Source organism: Pseudovirgaria hyperparasitica (genome assembly GCF_010093815.1).
Source record: "Pseudovirgaria hyperparasitica strain CBS 121739 unplaced genomic scaffold EJ05scaffold_11, whole genome shotgun sequence".
Classification (NCBI taxonomy): Eukaryota; Fungi; Ascomycota; class Dothideomycetes; order Acrospermales; family Acrospermaceae; genus Pseudovirgaria; species Pseudovirgaria hyperparasitica.
Window position 1 is genome coordinate 252,162 of NW_022985559.1, and position 14,086 is coordinate 266,247.

At 53.0% G+C, this 14,086-nt stretch overlaps 4 protein-coding genes across 4 annotated transcripts; 1 reads left to right on the forward strand and 3 right to left on the reverse strand.

The window, feature by feature from the left end:
• The first annotated feature begins 11 nt into the window (after positions 1–11).
• On the forward strand, positions 12–4,750 carry EJ05DRAFT_62994 (uncharacterized protein). The gene has a single exon (XM_033749820.1). The coding sequence runs from the start codon at positions 194–196 to the stop codon at positions 4,424–4,426; it is 4,233 nt and encodes a 1,410-aa protein (XP_033598802.1). The 5' UTR covers positions 12–193; the 3' UTR covers positions 4,427–4,750.
• On the reverse strand, positions 4,751–7,645 carry EJ05DRAFT_62993 (uncharacterized protein). The gene is made up of 3 exons (XM_033749819.1): positions 7,132–7,645; positions 5,764–6,710; positions 4,751–5,713 (listed from the first exon to the last, which is right to left on the reverse strand). Exons 1-3 carry the CDS (start codon positions 7,346–7,348, stop codon positions 5,075–5,077), a joined length of 1,803 nt encoding a protein of 600 aa, XP_033598803.1. The 5' UTR covers positions 7,349–7,645; the 3' UTR covers positions 4,751–5,074.
• Positions 7,646–8,586, reverse strand: EJ05DRAFT_62988 (uncharacterized protein). The gene has a single exon (XM_033749818.1). The coding sequence runs from the start codon at positions 8,417–8,419 to the stop codon at positions 7,943–7,945; it is 477 nt and encodes a 158-aa protein (XP_033598804.1). The 5' UTR covers positions 8,420–8,586; the 3' UTR covers positions 7,646–7,942.
• Positions 8,587–10,378: 1,792 nt separating this feature from the next.
• EJ05DRAFT_501859 (uncharacterized protein) lies at positions 10,379–11,684 on the reverse strand (the record flags this gene model as incomplete). Its single annotated transcript, XM_033747167.1, has 2 exons — positions 10,379–10,963; positions 11,013–11,684. 2 exons carry the CDS (start codon positions 11,682–11,684, stop codon positions 10,379–10,381), a joined length of 1,257 nt encoding a protein of 418 aa, XP_033598805.1.
• Positions 11,685–14,086: the final 2,402 nt, after the last annotated feature.

The following is a 14,086-nucleotide window of genomic DNA, read 5'->3' on the forward strand; positions in this document are numbered from 1 at the left end:
CTGCCTTCCATAGTGTCAACTGTTGCCGTCCACTTTAGGGCTGCTCGTCAAGGCGGCAAAGAAGCCTCAGGGATCCTCCGTGCGCTGTACCTACATATTATGGCCGCGACAACTTGAGCCGCCGCCCCATCTTGTCCTACGATCTTTTTGCGCCGCATGGAAGTGGCGGACACACAATCGTTGCAAGGTACTTATGGCTGGAGTCTTTGGTTTTGATAATAAATCTATCCCATATTCTGTAATAGAAGAGACCGGTAGGATCTATTACATTGGCTATCTAGACAAACGTGCTGACGAGGGCACAGATGGATCGGACGCACGAGAACCACCACGAACGAACGATCCGTCGCTGTCAGGAGGCCTACGAAGAGCACCATCAAATAAGTCTGAGACGAGATCATTGTTCAGTTTCGCCCGATGGCCAAGCGGGATAAGCAGGTATCGAGCGCGAACGTCGTCCGTCGACAATGGCCTGGCTTCACCAGTCAGCACCGAGGCTGCTAGTGATGATGGAAGTCGACGATCGATATGGAGTCCAACAGTCAAAATGTCCCCTTTCTTCATGGCGCGGTTCAGCTCAGCACGAGAGGTTCGGTTCGCACGTGTTATGGGAGCACGTACTGTGACTTCACACAGTCGTAGATCAGACCAAAACGAGGACGCAGACGTCACCCTACCTACGATTGAGCCAGGACCGACGGTGACAGCACCCATATCTCGGACGGAACGTCGGTCCCAGTTTGAAGAGAAGCACGAGCATTCCGCCCGTCGGAGTGCGTTCCCTCCGTCAACAACACCAAGCGATCCACTTGTGCCTCAGATTCTATTGCCTTATGGACAGCACTATCGCATGTGGAACTCGAAATGGTTGCGTCGAAGAATGATATGGGGCTTTTTTCTCTTTTTTACTTTTTCTTTCATCGTCGTCATGGTACTCTATGGGTTGTCTAATTCGAATCAAGGCATCAGTACACCATCGTGGAGCGCCTATTACGGCTGGACTATTGGACCAGCACTAATATTCGTAATCGTAACTTCATTCTGGAGACTAGTTGATCTGGACTGCAGAATATTGGCGCCATGGGAAGACATGAGACAAGGATCTTCGCCTGCAGCGAGGTCATTGCTTGCCGATTACACTTCACCGATCCTCCCGGTAGTCTTCTGGAGGGCTGTCAAGAACCACCACTGGGCCGTGGTCTTTTCAAGTCTCGTACACGCCCTACTGACTTTGACGACGGTCTTCTCAACTGGGCTATTCATGTTAGAACCAACACGCATGTCCACGATCCCTGGCTCGCCAGAACAAACCGTCAATCGACTACAAGTAAAACGCCTCTCGGTTGGATTAATAGGGACATCACTTCTGGTAATGGCCATATCGAGCGCCTTGCTTGCCATATTTCGGCCGCGCGAAGCTGTCTCATGCGACCCTAATTCTATTGGAGCCATTGCATGTCTGCTCGCCAGCAGCCCTGCCGTCAAAAGCCGTCTTTCCGGTCTGTCAGCATGCGGACCTAGAGAGTTCTACAACGAATTGAGGTTTGACTCGTACCGTTGCAAGAGCAACGGCAACGACGTTCCCGAATTCGAAGTCTATCCTACACAAAGGTCCTCGAAAGAGACGTACAAGTCGAGATTTCAGCATGAGGTAGTGTGGTGGAGGCCAAGCGCTTTCTACCTAGCAAACACATTAATCACCATTATTGCCCCTATAATCATAATCGCGATACTCGAAGGTGTACAACGAGTAAGCGATTCGAAGGGTGGGATTGTTAACATCAATTCGTCCAGCGAGGCTCACGTATTTGCGGCATACATCCCTGTACTGCTGATGGTGGCGATTCTAGGCCTCTTCTCGAGTTTAGACTTTGGTGTGTCCGTCACATCTCCATTCATTTCACTGAAGTCCCAGGCGAGTGCTCGTGCCAGCAACACGATCATGGTCGACTTGATCGCGCGTTTCCGCCCCGCCAGCCTGTTCAAATCAATAAGGAACAGGAACTTTGTCCACGTGCTTTCAGTCACCTGCGTTGTGCTAGCGAGTTGGCTCTCACTCGCCGCATCTGGTCTATACAGTGCACGCACGGTGAATGACGGTCTAGAAACGCAGTCTATCACAATGGCGGACAGCTTCAACTTATCATTGACCGGCAGCATCTCGCAGGACGATAAAGGTGCGGGTCAAAGGACAGCTGCCCTACTCTCTGATAACTCTACTTTCTCTAGGTGGACTTATGGAAATCTTGCCTTTCCGAGGCTGGAGGAGCAGCTACAAAGACGTTCTGAAATGTCTGGAGTCGCGAACGTCCAGGTGCCGGCCACACGTGCCGCCCTCAACTGCACCAAGATCCCTATGGACCAGATAAGCGTTGAGTTTTCGACTTCACTTCTAATCAACACCACTCTTCCCTGGATGTGCGATACTCCCGCGTCGGCACAAATGGAATCCTGGGTACAAGAGTTCTGGTTCAACCCGCCTCCAGAAGGCTCGAAGCTGTATTTTGGCAACGCTGACCAGATGTTCTGGAACAGTAGTGGCACGGTCCTGAGTACGGGAGTAGACCTGAACTACTACTTCGATCCTACATGGGGCTGTCCCAGCTTCGCATTGACTCTTGGAACGATCAATTTCCAGCCCAACCGGACAACAGGAGCACTGAGCGCTTCCGTCGAGGACCTGAGCATAGCAGTGTGCTCGCAACACATCGAGACCGTCGAGACCGACGTCGAACTCGACCTCTCCACCATGACTATCAACACCCATCCCAACCCTCCAAAGGCCCACGAAGACACCGTCACCACACTCTCAAGCAACACCTCTCCACCATCCCAAAACTTCGGCTACCCCGTAAACACCCTCCTCTCCGCCCTCGAAGACGCCAACAACACAACGAACCGCGCTCTCTCACCATTCTTCCGCGCCCTCGAATGGCGCCACAACGGCGCCCACCTCGCCTCCTACACAGGCGCCGCAAACTCAGACAAACTCATCGCCGCCGCAAACACCATCTACTCGCTCTTCATCGCCCAGCTCCTCGACGCAAACGCCCGCGTCCCCTGGACGCCCTCTCCCGCCCCTCTCCATCCCCGCACCACACACACAAACCAAACACTCCCCATCCAACTCCCAAGCCTCAACGAACCCACACATCTCCGCATAGCACAGAACCGCGGCCCCAAAATCACCCTCCAAGTCATCCTCGCCCTCCTCTCCGCCCTCGCCCTCACAATCTACGCCCTCACCTACTCCGCCGTGAAAACCCTCCTGCCGCGCGCCCCGACCAGCATCGCCGGCCTGGCAAGCCTGCTCGCAGACAGCAGATTCGCGAGCCGCGACTTCATCCCAGCGGGAAGCGAGTGGTGCTCCAACGCACGCCGCCGCGCAGATGGCGTCTTCGACACGCACACATTCAGTCTGGGCTGGTGGGACGCCGCTGATGTGCGTTCTGCTTCTGGCCCTGCCGCTGTCTCTGCCGCACCAAACCCGCACATAGATACGCACCCGCACGACGAGCCCGCACCCTCGTCACCCCGTACTCCCGCCTCCCCCTGGACACACATCCCCACGCTCCTCGCGCGCCTACCTAGCATCCGGCCCAGCAGCCCGTTCCGACCCTTTGGCGGCGCAACAACAACGACCACTCGCAGCAGCCAAGGCAGCGACCCAGACACCACGACAACCAGCCTGCTACGCGCCAGCTACCCGGCACCTACCCACGACGACGACGACGATAACCCCACGGCCGCAGACGAGCACCACACCATCCGCCTCGTGCATTCCTCCTCCTGGGTCGTCGATAGAGACGACGATGTAGATGTAGACGCAGAAAACAACATATACGAAGAAGGCGAAGAAGGCGAAGGAGGCGTGGAAGGAGACGGCCCCGCAATCCTACCCGACGACCGGATCGAGCCGCATCCGGGGCTGGACAGGCGGTTGACGGAGCCGTTTCTGAATGATATTGCAAAGAGCGAGGAGGCGGGCGGGTATATGGCTGTTGGCGGGCCTGCGCTTGTGTCTGTGCCGACGGGGGTTCCGGCGACGGAAGCGCAGCCGGAGCAGGAACCGCGACCTGAACTGGAACCACAGCTGGAGCCGGAGCCGGAGCCGGAGTCAGAGTTGCAACCTGAACCACGACCGGAACCGCAACATGAACCTGAACCGCAACCTGAACCGCAACTTGAACCGGAAACACAGCCGGAACCACGACCGGGACTACAGCCGGAACCACAACCTAACCCCAAACCCAGTCCCCTTCCCAAACCACGATCCCATCCACAACCCAAACCCCATCCCTACATACCAGGCATAAGAAGACGATACGGCGTTGACATCGGCGTTGCGGCGCAGACGGCGGGTGTCAAGGTGCGGTATGTGCGGACTCCAGAGGGGGGGGGGAGGGGTGTAGGGGCACGGGAGTGAGTTAGTAATTTAGTTGATGCGGATTGGCGATGCGTGAGGAGGTCAAGATACCAAGGGGTGGGAGTCATGAAAGGGGCACCACGTGTCAATACCACGAGTCTTTTCTGTATATAGCATTGCGAGGGGCGTTATTCTTTTGTATGTGTGCGGTCCACGGGCCGTTCGAACTTTTCATAGTCAGATATTCGCAATACCAGGCAGGTCGTGATACCTTCCCCCTCCCCCTCCCAAGAACACGACTGCGCTACTCTGAGACTCTGAGATGATTCTTCATCGCTTGGGCCCTGAGCGCCTTTGTCAATTCGTGGTATTGCTGATCTACAGCTAGTAATGGTCTACATTACAACAGCCTCGCTCTTCTCAAAGCGCAAAAAACTCCACATAGGTCGCCGCCTAGAAACGCTCAGATTCGTGTCGTCGTCGTTGTCGTCCATACTGTACACTCCGCGTGGCGGATTTTTCTAATGGTAAAAATGGTGTTGCTTCGTTCCCAGTCCTGCATCCCCGTTGCGCTGCGAGCGCGAATGCGGCGCTTTTGATCATCTTTGAGTTAGTTTGGCGATAATTGTCGGCCACCTGCACACCCACAGACTGTAAAGCCTCTCCTAGGTCCTTTTCTTCAGCCTCTACTGTTCTCTTACAGGCATCTCAACCCATCGTCCCACCCTGACTTTGTCTCCTGTTGCCATTCCTCACTCCCAACCTCATTCCCATCCCCAGGCTGCTCCCACTCTTTCCGCTGTGTCCACTCTTTCCAGTCTTGTTAGTTCTGGGAGTCGTGCCATTCTTCGACAAGCGGGCAGTGCCCTCCATGACAAATATACCAAGATCTCGGCCTCTTACGCTCTCCAGGTCACCCCTACATGAACGACAGATGCGGAGCGCACACCATGCGCATGAATATCTCTCCTCGATGCCCTCGGAATAACATAACATACATGGCACGGGTGCGTACGTATTTCTGCTAATATGAAACTTTGCGTGTTGGTGGAAGCAGTTTACGTGTAAGGCTGTGAGTGGAGGCGCGGTAGTGGTGGCAGGTCGAGAAGCGTTGAGTGAGGACAAATTCGGAAACGTGGAGGTGCGTGCGCCGATCGTGGTGGCTTGAGAGGAGTAGTTCTGTCGTGTTTGACGTGGAGACGGCGACGGGGAGAGCACAGGATGAGACGGCGACAGATGGAGTGTGCGAGGGGGTAAGATGTCGTTGGGCGACGACGACGGCGATATAGAGGGTGATGGAGTGATTTTATTGAGGTACGCTTGTGCACTGTTTAATGCGGATGTTTTCTGCATATATTAGTCCTTCGTTCGTCTGTAGAAGAGCCCCGAATGCTCACCCTAAAAATGTCGAGGCCGGTGCTACTCTTGCCCCGTGAATGCATCCCCTGTCGTATGCTCTCTGCATCACCCGGCGGCGTGTCTGCACCAGTAGATCTCGGACATGACACGCCATAGTCGGATGACGTGTCTTCACCGAGTGAAATTGCAGCGGGCAGGACGGGCGTGGGAGGCGAAGGCGGAACATAGTCTTCAGCAGCGCTATCGCTACCCGCAGACAGGGACGGCTCGCGTTGATGATCCGGGCTTGACTTGTGATGTATGACGGTCTGATCGGTGTTCTCAGTACGTGCCACCGACGGAGCGGTATCTCTCGATATCCCAGTCGAGGTAGACTTGACTGTACCCACAGCCGGTTGTGTCGCACTCTGTCCAGACGTGATTCGGTTGCTGATGTCCGAGAGCAAGCTCGACCGCGCAGGTTTCTGTTCCGGTTTTTGCCTCCGCAGACCTCTGGCCATGGTATCTGCCAGCGTTGGGCGTCCAGCAGAGGTGCCGGGGCGTGTTTTCAGCACAGACTTGAGTTGGCTTGACACGCTCTGCGATGCCATCGAGTCATCGCCGACAGCGCTACTGCTCTTCAGTGACGCTGTCTTGGACAGTTTGTTCCCCATCTCGTCCAACGTCTGCACCAGGCCCACTTCGCTTGTCCCTACTTGGTTCCTACTTGGGGCCTTGGGTGGGACTGGCGGCGGGAGGTCCCTGTCTGCGTTTGCGCGTTCTCCGCTGCCAACACGGCTAGATGAACGTCCTCGCTGTGGTAAATCTTGGGCAGGGTTGTTGGCGGGGCCTATGTCGACAGTCTCAAAGGGAAGATCTGAAGATGGCAAGATGGTGGTGGCGGTGGTGCCGTTTGATGACCTGAGTTTCAGCGAAGCGGGTTTCGAGGATCGCGATATGGCACGGAAGGGTATGCTTGCGGGTGAAGACGGGCGGTTCTTGTCAACTGTGGCGGGTGTGAATTAGTCTTAGTCGAGGGAATGGTCCTATCCATACAGTGAAGAGGTTGGGAAAGATGGGAAGAAAAGAGAGGAGGCGAAGACTGAAGCAGTTGAAAGTGATAAAGAACCTGCAGGCAAACCGGTACAGACACTGAGCAGCAGGGACTTTGATTTGAGTGAAGGGACGCGGGCTTGACGAGGTCGGGAAGTGAGAAGAAGGAAAGCCAAGCTGCAGGCACGATGGTACAGATCGGGGAGCAGGAGCGTCAAAGTGAACAATGTCCATGTCGTGCCATGCTATGCCATACCATGCCATGGGTCCACCATGCGCTGCGACACCCAACGCAGCCCCTTGCCCCACACTGCAATACCAGGACTGGAAAGTTGGATAGATGAAAAAGAAGAAGATTGGAAAGGCATACATACCTCTCAGGTGAAGAAGGCCCAGCATCGGTTTGGATTTCCCTTCCAGACCCGATGGCAGAAAGGGTTGACCGTGTTCTGGCGGTGGCGGCTCTGCGCTGTACAACACAGGCGACACGTCATCGATATAATCCAGCTCGTCGTCCATGGCAAAATAGTCGTTCAGGATGGTACTGACGATATCCTCGCGGTTGACGGGTGGTTGAAGTAACGATGCCATCTCGCCTGCGATCCGGCGGCTTGATGGTATTTAAGAAGTGTGCAAAAATAGATGGTTGATTCGAATAAACAGCCTCAATTTCATGCGTTGACTTTGGTCAAGTGCGGGCGCATTGAATCGTGAAACTTTATCAGAAGTATTGAGGTCCGAGGTTTAGATGCCAAGATGGTGGTATGTTGGGGAATCCTGGGGCAGCGGTTTGAAAGAGAGTGTCTGTGTGGTGGTGACAAGCAAGCATATATCAAACGGGGAAAAAAGAAAGGCAGAGACTGGCAATGGCAGTTGCTTGGACGGAAAAGGAATCGAATGTCAAGATGGTAATTAACGAGCTGATGGACGAACGACGAACAAAGGAAATGCAGGACAGCGCGGTAGGTATCAGGTGTCAGCAAGAAAAGTGAAGAAAAAGCAGAGAGTCAAGGTGGGAGTGCGAGGGAGGAGGACACGAGTACTGTAATCAGTTCGAAACGCGAGCTCCACGCGTAAATAGACCTTCAATCTTCCAGAAGCCCGTCAGGATGAGCAAGACGAATATGGAACGCGAAGAGATCAAATATCGCAAAGTCAAAAGAGCAATGTCGCGAGACACACTCACTACAAGAAGAGATCACTCTCGCAGCACAGCAGGACTGAAGTAGACATCACATTCACACATATTCGCCGACAGAATAGCCTCCTCCGTGACGCATCGCTCGTAATAATAGCAGCGATGACGGACATGATAGGGAATATACGTGGTTCCGGCAGGGATAGCGGAGGATGCTGAAACTTGACCTGTCCCACATGATGGTCAGCCCTACGATGTTGCGATCCAAGCGGCGGCGGGGAGGTCAATGAGCGATATACACTGCCTCGATTAACTTGGAAGAGTTGTGAGCAGTGGGACGTCTTTGAGTGATTAAAGATAGACGATGGTGGGAAAGATGGCGGAGAGCGAGTGGGGAACAACAGAGAAGTGAAGAAGAAGAAGGGAAGTAGAGGTTGGATAGAGGGACAAAGGGGATAACCCGTCACGATTGCGCAGATCGAGGACCGACCGACCCATAGTAGTGAGGGCCGCGGGCATCTCATCTCATCAACATGCACGAACTGTTAATTACATTACCGGTCACTTTCTCAAGTCGTATGTATCCTGTAAACCCCCGAAAGAAGACAGTTCCGCCTATCAGCAGATCTAAAATATGGCTAATCAATTCTCCAGAGTCAGTCGACAGTCACGACACTAGCGACGACGACGGGAGATGAGCATGAAACCTGCATCTTTAGATCTTGACCCGCAGGACGCTACGTCTCATCTCATCTGCCCCTCGACGTTTCAGACATCCGGGGGCTAGAGAAAGGCACCGGCAGCTACTTTAACCACTTTAGCTGTCCATGGCGGCTGGCCTGCAAGAATAATCCCATATGTGTATTCCCGCCTTGCCTTTCAACTGTAATTACTTTGCAACTAATAATGATGCCATACCCATCGCATGCATCAGATGCCATTGCTCATCACGATGGACACAGGTACTAGTCAGCAGCCTGCCCAGCCCTCCGGCACAGTCTCTACCTAAGCTACCTCTACCAAGATATGCCCCTACACCGCCACAGACCAAAGATATCAACACCTCCACATACACACCACTTATCAATCATAACATATCCATAGTAAAGACAAGTATAGTAATTCCTCACGACGCAAGGAGGACTCTTCACTCACTCACTCACGCACGCACGCATGCAAGTCCCATGGGCCAATTGATACAATGAATAATAAGAGGGTCTAGCCTCCCTACAGCGTAACTATTATGTACAGTAATTACCTGCCACTAATACCTGCCACTAGCAATCGCGCCGGCCAGGAACAGCCGCGATTAGCTGCCCTAGCTGCCCTGTCTAGCTGCCCTAGCTGCCCATGCTACTCTGGCTGCCCTGGCTAGTCAACCAGCTAAGCAGCAGCTAGCCAGGAACGCGTGGCATTGGGTGGTCGATGACTAGGTAACAACTGATGGGTATATTATATACACAGCCAAATACTATAAATACACAAAACACACAGATAATCCACACAGACGCACCCAGACACAGACACACATAAGCACATTGACAAGATAATGATAAGGCTAGCAGAGAACGTGTTCTGGATGACATACATACCATGCCGTAATACTGTACCTGGTAACTCCAATCTATCTATATACATCCTAAAATACATAATCCATCAATCAATTAATTACTCAAGAAGGATTCGTTGGCCCGGTGCAGGTTCAGGTTCAGGTCAACAGCAGGTAGTAGGGATCTTGCATTATTGCCGCATGTCGCTGCCGTGCACGTTGCGTGATTGCGTGCGAGCTTCGAGGATTGCTCAGGCCTCAAGCTCGACCTGGCGTGCACCAGAGTAGTCAGTAACTAAGGAATAGTCAGAGTACCCAGTAGTCGTAATCGGTAGTCACAGTCGGTAGTCAGGACGCTGCAGGCATGTCGAGTGCTGATGACAAGGTATTATTATCGATATATATGTCCGAATATCTCTCAAGTCTACATCGTTACAACAAAGATGTAGGATCCCACAAAGACCCACGAGGCCCCCTATCCCGGGTCTGTACATGAAGAAATGCTCGTGGTATCGTCCGTCATCGGTGCGCCCCGCCCCAAGTGCTATCTCGGGGTGTCGTCTTGAAATAGAGATTAAGAGTTACTAAATAAAACTACTTTTAGTCGTGTGCTTGAACCGCTTAGATTCATGCCAGTAGAAGGTGGCCGGTCCGTGCATATCTGTCTTGTAGATGCCAGCCGTGTGGATGACGCGGGGGTATAGTCGCGACGCTGCCGTATGCAGTATGTAAGCATCTTTGCGATGATGCGTGGTGCTGTGGTAGCACTGCCATGTGCGGAGTGTGTTGCCCTATGATGGAACGAGACGGGGGTTGAGGTTGTCGTCCAAGGAGGAGGCGATGGGTGTATTGGAGGCTCTGATTCAGATGCTGCCGGGTGCTAGTAGTGATACTGATGAGGGTGATAATGTTGAGATAGCGTGGTTGAGTGTCATTATATGAATAGTGCCAGCAGGGTGACTGCAAGGGCTAGTAACGGTGCGCTGCCTCCCACGATAGGCTGTGCTCCAGAAAGTTGTGCAATGGTCGCGTTTACAAAGCTGGGGCCGCAGCCCAGGTTGATCTGGCCAGCAGCGGCAACATATGTCTTACTCAACGGCTGTGTTTCGTTCGCGGCTGCAACATCAAACACAGCCATTGTGTCCGTCAGACAGGAATTACATGTCGGTCTTGAGCCACCAGGCATGTTTGTGCCGAGCGGGAGGTAGTATATGTACGAGTCGTCGGCAGCGTCTGCCGAGTCGTTCGTTATGGCGTTTGCGAAACAGTAGTTTCCTTCCTTGTCCTTCATACAGCCAGCTGCATACAGTGGCTGGTATGCGATGAGACCGCTCAGCGCTTGTGTGACTGAGGGGTTACCCAACTCGAGGTCAGCTCCGCAGGCTGTGTCTTTCGGTATTTCCTGCGCCAGATGGTCCATGAGCGACGAGCATTGTTCATAGTCTACGTTGCATGTCGCATCGAGTGTTTGTGTGACGCGTAGGTTGGTCTTGGTGGCATCGAAGAAGGAGACGGAGTTCTGGGTTGGATTAGCAATGCCTCAAGAGTGTACAGGTACGGTAGCCTACATATAGGAGCAGCGACAATGGTGTGCATGATTGGAAGGTCGCATTGTTTAGGAATGCAACAAAGAAGTCGGGACAGCTCTGCGCTGTGAAGTTGTTTCCCAGACTGGTATCGAAGGGCATGGGGATCGCTGTGAGACTCGAGTCGGGAGCGTTGCTGGTCGCAGACGGCGTCGAGTTCTCGGTAGGTGTTGGTGTAGCGGAAGGCTCGGACGGTTTATCCTCCGCGTCTTCGTCTGTTTCTTTCCGGAGGGCAAGATGGAAGGCTTGGGGAGCAGATCCGGTGGAGCGATCAACCAACAGATGGCCAAATTGAGCGGAGATGGCACGCGAATGTCGATCAGCGTGTACCCTGGACAATGCGGCGGTGGTACTGTCGGCCAAGATGGACAGGAGAACAAGAAGAACGAAGGGAATGAAACGAAGGGATTTCGTGGTCGATCGGATCGAGAGAGCAGGCCGAGTGTGCGATTGAATGAGTGACTGAGGGGATTGAGAAGAGACAGTGTTTGCAGTAGTATTAGTAGCAGTATTAGAAGCAGATGCGAAGGCGAGAATTAATGGTTCGGGAAGCAGAGTCTGGTGCGACGGCAGACCAGCATGAGAGTTTGGCCTAAGCGTTGTACCCTGTCGGCATGCGGTGTCATTGCACGACTCGGCGTCCGGACAGCTCATGATTGAGAGGCACAAAATCCACCTCTGGCATCAAACATGACCAGACAAAGATGGGTTGTTCAAGAGCTGGGGAAAGGTGGAATAGTCGTATCGATGGTGATGGCTGTCCAGTCCGAGGGCGCGTGAGAGAAGAACAACAACGGGCAAGGGTCCTTATTATGGAAGCTGGTGGTTGGAGTTGGGAGTTGCAGCAGACCCGGGCTTTTGCAGGCTGACAGTTGCAAGGTGGTGCAGGTCGCTTGTCTACCGGCCGGCAGATATCACAGTCTGATGGAATAGCAAGTGGTAAGGAACGTGGTACAAACGAGTGTAAGTAGAGGCGTGAAAAAAGTGTGAAGAGTAGAGAGATGAGAGTGAGTGAGTGAGTGTGAGACTGTAGATGGTTTTACGAATCCTTTCAGGTTACCTACCTACTACCTAATCACCTACATACATACCTACCGACCTTCCTGGTAGGTAATACTAGCCATGCCACGATACTAGAACTATACCAACGCCTCCGAAGCGGCTCCACCGCTCAAAAGAAGTCTAGTTCTGCATCTACCAGACCAGAATAGGCGCACCGGCTTGGCTGGCTGGCGGTTCTGGCTGTGCCGTAATACAGATAAATTAATGAAAGCCCAAGAATAAGAACGAGAATGGTATGTGATTGTAGTGTATTAGCTGGTCCTTGATCCACCGGAGTGCATAGCAGGGATAGAGTCAATGAGTAAACGGGGGTGATAGGAGGCTGATAGGAGGCTGATTGGGGGGAGCGGCTGCTTGTTGGCTCGGGGGGGCTGCTTGGGGACTTCTGGGGGCGCTGATTCGGGCAAATCGGGGGGGAGGGAAAAAGGGACTGGACAGCGGCATTCAGCCCGTCAACCCGCCAAAACCAGCCAAAACCAGCCAAACCAGCTAAATTCCAAGCAATACAGCAGCCAAAATGCCAAAATGCAACTTGTCCCGTTTGTCCTTTCCCCCTTCCCCCTTCGTCCCTTTCTCTGGCCCCTGCCTGACTATTTGCGCTGCGTTCTAGCCCGTTCGCCCCTTCCCAATCCGGACTCGTTGCTGCCAAATACGGCTTCGGCCTTGCACCGCTCGCCCCTGCCGGTTTGATTTGTGGCGTCGATCAATACTTCTCTCGCTTCCCTTTTCCATTCCATTTTCCAATCCCCATCTTCCCTCACCTCCATCTACACAACATCATGACAACAATCACTGCCAGCCTTGCCATTAGCATTGAATCCCTCAATTAACTTCTGTTTGCACGCTCAACGCCTTCAAATCTCTCACAGCAAAAGCATTTGCCTCTTGTCATGCTGCATTCCATCGTTCCGTTCCTAGCACGCATTCATAGCCTGCCTACCCATTAGCTATACACGTTCATGGGTGGATGTAGTAGAGTGGATACACGCTTCGAGAGGAGTGCTCCAGTGGTTCCCGCCAGCCAGCAGCACGACTGGACTGGACTGTCCTTCAACGTTTAGTTTAATTGCGTTATGGATGCCATTGTCCTGCTGCTGGCTGACGGGTCCACTTGTTGACTGGGCCGCATGCATTCGTCTGATTGGCCGGCCGGACTGACTTTCACTTGCACGCCAATTTGCATAATTACCAGTATCATTTTCTGCTATGCTGCCTGCCTGTAAGGTTCTCCACCACTTCGTCTTGTTGTCATCCATCAACAACGCCATCAACATACCGCGTACGCCATCTACGCCGCTCTGTTCTTTTATCGAATCTAGACTACAACCTGCCTGTCCTGACGGGTGTGAGAGCCAATGGATGTCTTGCGCTTGTTTTCCTGCCACGGAGCCTCGAGCTGTTTTGAGGCGATTTCATATCCCTTACTCCAATAAGCCCAAAAGTGTACCTCGCCTAGTAATTACTGTGCGCTCGAATAAGATGTTTGCGTGATAGCGACTAAGTATACACATGAGTCACTGTCTGTACCGAGACTTGCAAAGGCCCGACTAAGGGGCGGCCTGGGTGTAGTCTATGCATGACTCGTGGTGATATAGATACTCCTGTCTAAAAGTCATCACTGTTGCGAATGGATGCATGACAGATTCCTCCTTCCTTCTGCACGAGACCATATCTATGTAGTGTATTGTTTAGAAGGCCATGGACATGCCCATTCCAGCATCCACAGACTCTCAGTCCACACGCACTTCCATCCCCGCTGAAGCCCAACGACGACAATCATCATCGCACCATGATGCTGCCCATCTGCGTATGTGTACATCTCCGCATGGCATCTATTGTCGCATCCATGATACCCACCAGTGAGGAGGTCCTCAAGTGTATTCATGACAGTGTCTATTTGAGTGCCGAATATCTCTCTCGTAGGCAAGGCGGGTTGAAAGGAAAGATGGTTGTAATAAATACTATCAGAGGTCACCATGACAAAGTGTCGGGTA